The 12,530-nt window shown below is 39.9% G+C and overlaps 1 protein-coding gene across 3 annotated transcripts in view; it reads left to right on the top strand.

The window, feature by feature from the left end:
- FARS2 (phenylalanyl-tRNA synthetase 2, mitochondrial) overlaps nucleotides 1-12,530 on the top strand; it is a 533,375-nt gene that overhangs the window by 367,923 nt on the left and 152,922 nt on the right. For all 3 annotated transcript variants that reach the window (XM_010371342.2, XM_030928686.1, XM_030928687.1), the window contains exon 6: nucleotides 9,451-9,602. In XM_010371342.2, coding sequence (XP_010369644.2) covers nucleotides 9,451-9,602 — 152 coding nt within the window. The remainder of the gene's footprint in view (nucleotides 1-9,450; nucleotides 9,603-12,530) is intronic.

The raw sequence follows: 12,530 nt of genomic DNA, 5'->3' as shown, positions 1-12,530 counted from the left end.
TTCTGAGATACTGGGGTTTAAGACTCCCACATACCTATTTTTTGGGGGGAACACAAGTCAATCCGTAATAGAGCAGGTGATTACAATGCCAGCTGTGACATAGCCCATTGCAGAGAAGCCAGTTAAAGGCTGCAGCTAAGACGTTTTATATTCTATGGTACTATTCCAAGGAGGGGAGCCAGAAAGCCTCATACCCCTTCAGAACCTGGAAGGTGAGGAGAGACTGCCTCATGACAGCCTCCCAGGGAAGTAGGGAGATGGGCAGGAGATGGCTCCTGGTAGCTCCTTGAAGGCCTGGAACACCAGAGGATCACAAGGCATTTATCCTTTCAAGACACAGATGAGCTGTGGTTCAAGTCTTTGTTTGGTGGCTTATGCAGCTATGTGCAAGGTTGCCAGGGGCCCCGACAGAGCCGTTCCTCTGTCATCGGTCGTAGGACAGGGGCAGATTCTAAGCCAGGTCTGCCACACTCCCATCTACACTCCTTGAGGTTTGCTGTTTCCCTGGACACCAATTCTTACGTCGACTGGTTGCTGACGTTTTGTTGATGTCTTGGAGTCATAGGTCAGTTTCCCCCAGAAAGCAAACTCTGAGGCACAGATGAACATGCCAGAAGCGCATTAGCAGGTGCTCGCAGGATCAACACCTGTGGAAAGGCAGGGGTGGCAGCAGGAATGGGTAGGGGAGGAGGTGGGCTGCCGTGCACTCACTACCAGGCCCTCAACTGACCCCAGGCAGCTCTGAAACTACGGAATTGTCTGAGCTGCAGGGAAGGGTTTCTCTTCCAGCCTATAAAAGGCAGACTTTTTTTATTGACATAAATATGCTGCATTCCAAGTAGTTACCACAAGACAAACAATGATTGCCTTCATGTATGATTTTATCATTAAGTATATATTCTTAACAGTATCAAGGTATACACAGTGTATGTACATACATGTATATATCAAGTTAGTAAAGTATGATTTTGGTATTTTTTAACTCACTTAAGACAGTCATCACAGCTGTCTATATTTGAACTGCATGACACAATTTTGAGTCTGGGTCACAGACCAGATCCTTATTCTGGTCATTGAATGACTTTATTGGGTTTGTGAATCCTGAAAGTTCTATATGAAAATCTGTATTTAAGAAGATATATACATTTCTGGAACGAGAATTTGAATCTGTTTTCATATTCTCAGGGAGACCTGTGTCCTGCTCCCTGACAAAGTTAAGAACCGTTGTGTAAAGAAACAGAGTCATGTTGTGGTTGCTTTGTTGGCTGCACTTTGCCTGCTCCAAACACACAGCAGTGATCGATCACAATCTAAAAAGGGAAAATGAAAAAGTCATAATCATGCCCCCTACTCCCCTAAAAAAGATATATCACTATAGACAAGAGACACACACAAAGCAGAGTGTGAAGCCAGACACTGTGGGCTGCAGGATCACAAGCCAGGAGGTGGAAACAGAGGCTGAGCTCTGGTGGCAGGAAGACTAAATGTGCCAGGCCAGAGCATGTGCTCTGCTTGAAAGCGGGCAGGGTAGTGGTCCTGTCCTTTGACCTAGAAGGGAGGTCCAAATCACTGCCCGCCATAACCTGTAGCCTATAGAAAGCTTTGATCCTGGGAAGAGCACAGGACAGAGACAAGGCCTCCTTCTCAGGAACTGAGCCAAGTACCCCATGTCATCATCAGCCATATCACCATTGGGTAGAAACCCAGACCACCATATCAGCTCCATTCTGTGTGAGGGGTTCAAGCAGAGGAACCATAAAAACCTCTGAGCAGGGAGGGTGATCAGCAAGAGAACATTCACAATTATCCCCCATACAGGCCAAGCCTGCACACCCAAATTCCACGCCACGTGAGGAACTCTGACCTTGGGGTGTCAGCCATCCAAATCAACAATCAGAATGTGAATTCACTGAGAGTAAAGGAAAATAAAAAAAGCTATCTTGAAAAAAAAATGTGTGATGCCCTCAAAGAGACCATTGGATAAATAATAACCATTAAAAAAAAAAGGAAAATTCTGAATAAGAGGCAAAAACTGGCAGAAATGAAGAGTAAGTAGATAAGGGAAAAAATGAGAATCTCAGAAATGAGTGACAGATTCATTAAAATAAAGAAGGAAAAGCAGATGAGACTAGTAGACTCAGTTGACAGGAGAATTAGTTAAGAAGCTGTTACTGAAGAATTCACCCAGAATGCGGCACAGACACACACAGAGTAAAACCTAAACTAGGTCAGTTAAGAGGAAAGGAAGATAGATTCAGAAGCTCCACAGTATTGATTATTGCAGATCCAGGAGAGAATGAAAGGAATGGCAGAGAAGTAGTGCTGGAATTTTTCAGAATTGGAACAAGACGGGAACCGTCTGATTGAGAGCACTCAGAGTACGGAGCAGCATAAAGAAGGATAAATGCAGACCCAGCCTCATCAGAGTCAAATTGCAGAGCCTCGGGGATAAAGATACACCGCTTCCAAACTGCCTGGAAGGAAAGACAGATTACCTGTGAAGAAGTAGCACTGACTGACAGCAGACTCGTCACCATTACTAATAGGCAGCAGGGAAATTGTCAGAGTGCTTAGGGAAGACAAACATGCAGCTAGAATTTTGTGTCCTACCAAATTATTAAAGTGTGAGGAGTTTCAGACATGTAAATACTGAGAGTTTGCCTCCTGTGGACTTGCACTGCCAAAAAAACTGTTGAAGGACACTTATCTGACAGAGCAGAAGTGAAAAAGAAGGAAGGGTGTTAGGACTAGGAAAGGCCTAAGATTTTACGTCAGGTTGGATTTTTTTTTTTTTTTTTTTTTTTTTTTTTTACCTCAGTGCAGGTTAACAAGGTACCACTGCACTTTCATAGATGCAGGCAGAAAGACAAGAGACTCCTGCCTCAAAAACCAAGGACTTTGTTACTCAGCGCAGAGGCAGCGTGAGTCCTCTTAGCATTGGCTCTTCTAGTTTCCCAGTTCAATAGTGGGGAGGTGGAGCAGCTCCGGATGCTGTGCACACACGGGGCTGGAGCACAGCTGAAAAGCCTCAAGCTTGGGCTCCTTCCAGTATTTCATTTGTCCGTTTACATGTGTTTGTTTTTATCCCAGTCTTTTAAAGGCACTGCTAGTAAACCTGCCCAATCTTTGTCCCTGAGGAAGACATTATGTTTATCGTTCCGGTGAGGGAACAAACCTGCTTTCTGCTCCAGAGGGAGCGACTCACCATCTTCCAGTGCTATTTGGTGTACAAGCCACCACAAGTTTTATGAAAACTCCATAGAGCACGGTCCTCCAACAAAGAGGTGGAATACAAGAAAAAAATATGGAATTTAAAAATATTTTTAACTTAAGATTAGCTGTTGAGTTTATTGTTTTACCTGGGATTTTGTTTAGAAGATGAAACTCTAGGTAAGAATAACCAGGAAGAGGGACTGCTAGGGAAAATGAAGCTTCCTGTCTTTTTTAGGAGTTGAATAGAGACACTAAATAGCTTTGTGCTTGGAACAATCTATTAAAGGATTTTATATTTATATATATATATAAAATATAAATATATATAATATAAATATTATATATACATATACTTCTTAAAGAAGAGAAATCCAATTTACTGTTTACACCAGAGGGAAAAATGTTAGAATATTTTGAAAATCAAGCATCTAATAGGAGGCAGAAAAGGAGAAAATTTATGAAAAGAGGAAGACTGGTTAGCAGAAAACACAAATGAAGATGGTAGAAATAAAATATATTGGTTATCACCCAGTGAATATAGATTAAAGTGACCTGTTAAAAATCTGAAGCCACTCAGTCATCATGACCTTGTTCCAACATCTCAAGCAGGAGGGAAGGGTTGAAAAGCTGTCCCCACTGAGGTCTGATGTTTTAGTCTCTGCAGAATTGCCACAACATGTTATTGGTGAAACTGAGCTCATGCCCACTCCTCGCCTGGCCAATGGTGTAAATAACCGTCACTCGTTTATACTAGTCTTGATTAACAAGTCATGACTTTCATTTCCTGGGACTGAGGAGGGACCTTTCCGAGAGATCAAGTGGGAGATTTTATTATCTTCTTGATAGATCAAGAAAATCAAGCAGATAAAAGAAAGGATATAGAAGATTTTAATAATACAATAAAGAAGTGTGACCACACCAGAATGAGAGGTAATATACTTTTCAGGCACCCCGAGAACATTGATTATATTGCTACTTTTTACTTGGGCATGGAATTTTTTTTTTTTTTTTTTTTTTTTTTTAGTTTGCAAATATATGAATTTTGTGACTTTTAATGAATATCTTTTTATTGTGAGCTTCAAATTTAATTGCATTGATATCAGAAAACGTAGTATTACTCATTATTGGAACTTTGTTGTAACTTGCTTTTTAACTTTAAATATATGAATATTGTTTCAAGACCGTTGGAAGTAGCTGCAGTGCAATAAATATAAGGGTAAGAAGAGAGTGTTACAGGAGTGCTTAGCATCAGTTTGCACATGTCCAAATCATATGCCTGGTAGGAAAACTTTAAATTTGGGATCACACGTTTGCCTATGCCATTTCTATTCATTAGGTACATAGCTATTTCTTGTTTACTGCCTTGGTTAGACCTGTGAGGAGACAGAGCACTGCTAATGGTGGGTATCTAGTTATCAGTTTAAGTTTTCTGTTTTGAGTGAAATATCCATTTGATCAAAGTTTCCAAGTTCGTTGTTATTAAATGGTTCAAAATATTCACCTATGACTTTCAAAGTCTCTACTGTATCTGTAGTTTTTTATTGAGAATTAAATCATTTATTGATTACACATGATAATGAATGATACACAAACTTCATTCTCATCTATAATTTTATCTGGTAGCAGATTCAATTTAGATATATTGCATAGGATGGGCCAACAGTCATTTTTATAACCAGTAATTCCTTGATTTTGCTTGAGTAATCCCTTTTAATGGTGAACTTCAGGTCACAACAGTAACCATCAGTTCAACTACACCAAGTTTTCTGAAGATAATGGCTTCTCCACCCAAGCAGGTTATGTATAAACTCCAAATAGAACCTGGCATCACCCTGAAGGAATTCTAACTTCACACTCATGGGAGAAATTTACCAAGGTGGCTTCAGAGTAGACTAACTTTACACAGTACATTTAAAAAAAAAAAAAAAAGACATTTATTCAGCATCACAATCAGACTATTACATTTAGCAATCAACAGCATGGGTGCCAAAAAAAAAAAAATCTACATTAAAACCCTTTGTTGGAATGCTTTATGCTTTCCACAGAACAGAAACTAAAATAACCTGTTATAGAGTTAGTCACCAATACAGTCCTCAATTTTTTTGTCCATGCACATGAGTATTTGTCTAAAACATATCTTCTTTGTAGCAGCTAGGCCCTGCCACTGTGCTTGGCTGAGTTCACAAATCTGTTGTAACCTGTAGCTTCCCTGATACTTCTCTGGCTCTCCTCTCCTGCTAAGCTTTGTTTTCTAAGTAAAATCTTCTGCCACTGCCTTAGTTACTACTGCTACTGGAACTGCCCTAGCCACCTTGCTTTCGTGGTTTTGCGAAGCATTGGCCTCCACCACCACAGGGACCAGAGCTTCTGCCTCCAAAGTTTCCTCCCTTCATGGGTCCAAAATTTGAAGACCGATTGTTGCAATTGCCAAAATCATTGTGGCTTCCACCACCTCCAAAATTGCTTCCATCATTACCAAATCCATTATAGCCATCCGCACTGCCACCATATCCACCGCCACCATAGCTGCCACCACAGCCACCACAACCACTGAAGTTTTCTCCACCACCAAAGTTGTTATTCCCACTGAAACCACCTCCACGACCACCACCAAAGTTTCCAGAACCACTTCACCTCTTTGGCTCTAAGAAGCACTCGCCGTCTCTTGCTTTGACGGGGCTTTCCTAACTTCACGGTTTTGACCATTCACAGGATGGCATTTCTGAACGACAGTCTTATCCACGGAGTCATGGTCATCAAAGGTTACAAAGGCAAAGCCCCTTTCCTTGCCACTGCCTCGGTCAGTCGCGATTTCAATCACTTCAATTTTTCCAAACTGTTCAAAATAATCTCTTAGGTGATGTTCTTCAGTGTCTCCTTTAATGCCACCAACAAATATCTTTTTCACAGTTAAGTGGGCAACTGTCTTTGAGAATCTTCTCTTGAGACAGCTCTCTTTGGTTCCACACCTGTTCCATCCACCTTGCGTGGCCTTGTATTCATGGCTGCGTCCGCCTCCTCCACAGTGGCCTGTGTGACAAACCCAAAGCCCCTGGAGCGCTTGGTGTTGGAATCGCTCATGACCACACAGCCCGGGAGCGTTCCCCGTTGCTCAGAATGGCTCCTCAGGCTCTCATCCATTGTTTCTAAGCTCAACCCTCCAATGAAGAGCTTCCTCAGCTGTTCAGGCTCTTTAGGAGACTCTGACTTAGACAGGACAGCAGGCAGAAGAGAGACTTTAATGATGCGTCTTTGGTGTGTCCACGAGCAGAAAGTAGCAAAGCTGACGAACGTGTCTCGTGTCTGCAGTTTTGATGCCCTTTTCAATTAAAAAAAAAAAAAAAAAAGAATTCTAAAGAGGACCAACAAAAGAACATGTCAGTGCAGCCAGCTCTCTGTATATGGGGGTTTCACGTCTGTGGATTCAGCCAATCGTAGGTCCAAAATATTTGGGGAAAAAACAATTTAAAAATACAACAATAAAAAATAATAAAAATTTAAAAATATAACAGCTACTTATGTAACATTTGCATTGTGTTAGGTATTATGAGTAATCTAGAGATGATTTAAAGTATACAAGAGGATGTGCATAGGTTATATGCAAATACTACACCATTTTATATAAGGGACCTATGGATTTTGGTAGCTATGGGGGCCCTGGAACCAATCCCCCTCAGATACCGAGGGATGACTGTACGCAGTTATCTGATAAAACTAGTAAAATAGTCATCCTTCTGTTAAGAAAAGAAATAGGAAAACACAAATCATATTGTATGTAATTGAAGATCCCTTTGGATTCTAAAATTCCACGATTCTGTGGTTGTGGGTTATCAAGTTCCTACCAGGTGGCTTTGCCTGTCCGCCTTCAGCCTCTTTGCCGTTCTACATGGTTGCTAAACCCTAGGACAATCCAGGGATGGAGGCAAGGCGCTATGTCTTACCCACGTGGTGTGTCCATTAGCTCATGCAGTTAGACGAGAAAACACCGCTGAATGCATTGACTGTAATGTAGTCGTTGCTCACAGCAGGCGGCTCTGTAATGTGCTCCTCTAGCCTCTAGAATACCTACAATGTATCAGGGACTGTGCACAATAGATTCCCGAGATGGAAACAGAGATGCACACCCCACCCTCAAAAATGGCAACCTCTTAGGAAGACAGCCATGAAGGAAGTTAAGTACACAAACAGTGAGGATGAAAAGTACTGAGCAAGAGAAGGATAGGGTGCAGTAACAGGGGATTGACGGTGTCTGTGAGGGTACCAAGTGAACAGGGTGGCTGAGGGCAGAAGTGAGGTAGGGAGGGTGGGAAATTGTATGTGGAGAAAGCCACTTAGTGTGTTTAAGAAACCCAGTAGGCTGGGCTGGCCTGAACCTAGAGAACATGGGAAAGAGGTAGAAGCTTTTAGGACTGGAGGCTTTCTTCTGGGGCAGTGGGGAGCCACCGGATGGTTTGTACCACCACTGCTGCTTAAGCACTTGAAAGAAAGTCCACATCTCAGTAACCATGATCTGTAGTTAGCCTCTGATTTCCCAAACAAAATTCGATATCTCCCATTCAGAAAAGCAAAGGCCACTGTGGATATCCTGTGTCTGATACCTATCTATTAGTGAATTAAATGCTTTCTTTTCGTTAAACCATTCAACTTTTCATATTTTTTAACTTGAAATAGGCTTGCAATGCAATAAGCTGTCTGGGTTTTTCTTTTGAACTGCATGGATTTTAAACTGTATTTGCCACAATATGTATTTTAATAATGTCTTGGGGGATGTGTTCTGACTGCCTGCATTATTATCATACTGTGTGTTGTCCATGAATTGCTGGCATATGTTCACTGGGACACCTTCTCCCATTTCTCTGTCACCATGCGTCGCATCAGAACTCAGTAAGTATGGTACCTCAGCTTGGATTAACTGAAGAGGAGATTCCATGCTAATTCTTGGCAATCTCAGCCTCTTGTCTCCCTAAATTTCCATTTTCCGTGAGGAACAAGAGGGTATTGTCAAAAGGAAAAACAACCTGTGTAACCACCAAACTCCTGTCATATGTTGTTACATTAGCCCATGGGTCATTTATCACAGCACTGTGACTGTAGGAGAGAAAACAGAGTGCTGCTCAGGAGCCAGCATATCTTGTCAGCAGCACCAGGATGCTAATTTTACCGTGTCTGTAGGACATGTGTGTTCTAAACTGATGCATTTGTTTGACAACTTTATTGATGTTTCAAGTTGAATAATCATCTAGGTCTGAGCAGTTAGTTCTTCAGATATTTTGCCATTTAAAAGTTTCATACTTTCTCTGATCAATGATTCACCAAAGGATTTATAGCAGTGTCAGGCTTGGCATACATCAGTTTATAAATTTGCCCGGATTTAGCAGATACTCCCTTAGGATTTCATAGGTATGTAACGAAACTTTTTTTATTGCAGCAGTAACTTGTAGACCAAAACATACACACATACACACATATATCTGTGTATTATTTTGATGTATATATGTGAGAGCTGTATGTTTAGTTGTGTATATATATATATATATATATATATATATATATATATATATATTTGTGTGTGTGGGAAAGCAATAAATATAGTAACTTCTGAACATATCTAATTTTAAATATCTGTCCTATATAATGGTGAACTACGGAGCTAATAAGCTGGAAAAAATGGAATAAAGTGGGGGAAATGGCTACATTTATGTTTATCACATCCTTAAAGGTGTAATTTGAAAAATAATTCCCCAAGTGACTATTTATCAACCTAATCCTTTATTTTAATAATTAGAAATACTAACAAATAATGACATTACTAATTGAAATATCAATGTTGATAAGCTCTTATTTCTCTACTAAAATGGCTTTCTGAAAGTATCACAAGAAGTTAATGAATTGCATGTTAATTAAATTTGAACTTTTCTCCTCTAGTATTCAAATGGAAAAACCTGAAATATAATATATTCAAATTGCTTTGTAGTAAGTTGAACATTAATGGCAATATAAATATAATATATGGTAATGTTACACATGAATGTGATAGGAATCTGTAATATTCATAATGGAATTTGCTACTTTTGAACATTGATTTATCTTTTAAGTTCATTTTGTTCTGCAAATTTAAATGCTGAAATGATGTTTTACCAGCATTTCCTAATAGCCAAGTGCAACTTTTTATGAAAAATTTAAATATTCTCGTTCAACTAACAAGTTCATGTATCTTTTCTCCTCTTGTTTTGTTAGCCTCTGAGCAAATATCCTCCTATGATAAATGATATTTCATTCTGGTTGCCCTCTGAGAATTACGCAGAGAATGATTTCTATGACTTAGTCCGAACGATTGGAGGAGACCTGGTGGAAAAGGTTGATCTCATAGACAAGTATGAACATCCAAAGTAAGTGAAAAACTTTCTGATTTTACCCTTGACTATCTCCATGTGATAAATGTCATATGGAAGCATATCATAAAATTTGCTGAAACCCAGTGTATCTGAAACAGAATGTCTTCTGAATTTGTAGTGAATGTATAGCTTATCAGGAAACTCTTTGATATCAGTCCTCTCTGAAAATCTTTCCAAGATGCATTTTCCATCCTTCCTGCCTTAGTAAAGAAAATATATGAAACAGAATCTTTTAAAAGTCCTGTGGCTTTTCAGTATTGTTTTTGAAAGTGACTTCTAACCTTAGCATGTTCCAGGTGCAGAGGAAATGAGGCAGAAAGAGTGGTTGGTGGAGTAGAAGTTGTTTTGATAGACTCTCAGCAAATATTTATTAAGCATTTACCACATGCCAAGATGTATATTACGTCCTAGGAATTAAACGTGTTCCAGACTTATCTCTGCCTTCTTGGAACTTACAGTCTTGTGAGAGAGACAGACATTAAATACATAACTATGAAAGTGTGCTACTATGAGAGAAAAATGCACTGGGTGTCATCAAAAAACTAATTTCATTTGGGGAGTCAGGGCAAGCCACTTTGAGACATGGAAGCTGAGAACAGAAGGATGATGGGCAGTGAAGAAAGAAGCAGGAGCATCCCAGATAGCACATGGGAGTCCTGGGGGGCAAAGGGCACATGAGGTGCAGAAGGCAGCCAAGAACACGGCAGCTCAAGGAACGAGGGGGAGGCCGTGTGAAGTGATGATTGTTGGGTAGTGATGTATTTCCAGGGCCAGGTGGGGCCAGAATCTGCAAGGTCTGAGACTTGGAATTTTACCCTAATTGTAGTGGGAAGCTATAGAAGGATAGGAGCAGAGAGATAAGTGATGTGATTTGATTTGCATTTCTGACGGGTCACCTTTAAATGGTCCCCTTTGGCTCCTAACTGTTAAAGAAGAAACAGTCACCAAATCCTGTCTAGCTCACACCTCCATTTCTGCCTTCCCCTCCTGATTGTTCCAGGTGTGTCATATCTGTGTTGTCAGGGCTCCTGGATCCCATGTTCTGTCCTGTGATTCAAACTCCCATCTGTTTTCTTCTTTGTCTTTTCAAGCATTCATTCTCTAGAGAAAGATGTTCGGTGTTCACTGCCAATTCTTTTGTCTTACTTTCCCCAGTCGTCTAAATGACTGAAGTACATCATCTAGAATTTTGCTCAACAACTTGTGGAAACAATAGTCCCTGGGCTCTCACATGTTTGTTTATACTTGAGTAACAGTTTGGTTGGAAGTAAAATCTTGGCTTGGTCTTTCTTTTAGGGAGGATCTTGTAAGCGCTGCTCGATTGTTCTTTCAAGTTTAATTTCATATAAAGAAATCTGATGCCATACTTGATCTTTTTGCTTTTTGTTTGAAAGGATTCCTTCTTTATCTTTCAAGTTTAATACCTTTATCAGGCTCCACCTCAGTATTGATCTATACTCCCTAGTATATATGATATATATACTCCCTAGTATATATCATTGTGTTTCACAGATTGGACTCTTATTTATTTTAGGAAAATTTTCTTGAATTATATCTTTAGGGATTTGTTCTGATCCATTGTTCTGTTCTGTTTCATTCTCCAGTTATGTGTAAGTAGGCTCTCCTTTGTCTGACTTCTGTACCTATTATTTTCTTTCTAATGTTTTAAAATTCTTATTTCTGCTTCATTTGGCATGCTTTCCTCATTGTTATCTTCTCTGTCCCTTACTGTGTTTTCTTCTGTCTTTTCTCCCTTGTGTACCTTCCATCTGCAGTTACTTTGCTTTTTTCCCCGTTCTGAGTTCTGCAAACTCACATTTCAGCTCCTCCTGATTTCTTGCCATCTTTTCTCCGAGTTATTTCTGCTTTCTGGTCTTCCTTCGTAGAGAAATTGCTTCACTACATTTTAAAAATTCATTGTAAAATATTTAGCCAGAAATTTCATATGCCCCAATGGCAACATTTTTTTGTGACTTCTCCATTTCTCCGCCATTGTCTTCTTTTTTCCCTCAATTCTTTTTTATTTGATCTGTCAATGGTGTGCATATGATCACTTTTTTGCCACTCACATTTGAATACATTGGGTTTCCTGGACCAGCTATTTGCACAAGACTGGGGGGGAGGTTAAGGGTTGGCATAGCAGGAAGGGGCTGGGGTAGACATTCAACCTAGCTTGTTTTCACGCTTTCTTTTTCTCCAGTGCCAAGAAACCAACTCTTTCTTTAAAGATGACTCATCTCTTCAATTTTTTTGTATAGGTCTTCCTCCCACCCCAAATCTACACTTGTTAGAAACAGAAGAATTACCTTTACCTACCCCATAATCAACACTTGGAGATAGAGACTTTACACTTCAGATTGTAACCCTTAGCGCTACAAAAAAAAAAAAAAACACCCATGTTTTTGCTGGAGTTTTCTGAGATGTGCCACTCTGTGCATTTCATCTCTTCACTTCCTCTCATTTGGCTTCTACTTGATTTCAGCTGCTGTTGGCAACCCTTAAATATATTTTAGAGCTTGCAGATGATATCTGTCTCCTAACTTTACAGAAAATAGAATGTATGGGGTAGTCTGGATCCTTGATGCTGTGGAGTGCCAATTCAGCCCTGGACTTTTATGTGAGAAAGACATTTCCAGGAGTTTCCATGTTGATACTGGAAGTCTAGTTATTTACCTTTGAAGAGAAGGAAAAATATTGGAACACGACTGATTGCTAAGTACTAATTGATATGCCAAAAGCATGTGACTTGTAATTTTTTCCCATTCGTTTTTAGTACAAGTTGAGTATCCCTTATCCAAAAAATACTTGGGGCCAGAAGTGTTTCAGAGTTTGAATCTTCTCAGATGTTGGAATATTTGCATATATGTAATGAGATATCTTGGGGATGGGACCCAGGTCTAAACACGAAGTTTCTTTCATATA

Source organism: Rhinopithecus roxellana, chromosome 4, assembly GCF_007565055.1.
Source record: "Rhinopithecus roxellana isolate Shanxi Qingling chromosome 4, ASM756505v1, whole genome shotgun sequence".
Lineage (NCBI taxonomy): Eukaryota > Metazoa > Chordata > Mammalia > Primates > Cercopithecidae > Rhinopithecus > Rhinopithecus roxellana.
This window is presented reverse-complemented; position numbering and strand designations above follow the sequence as displayed.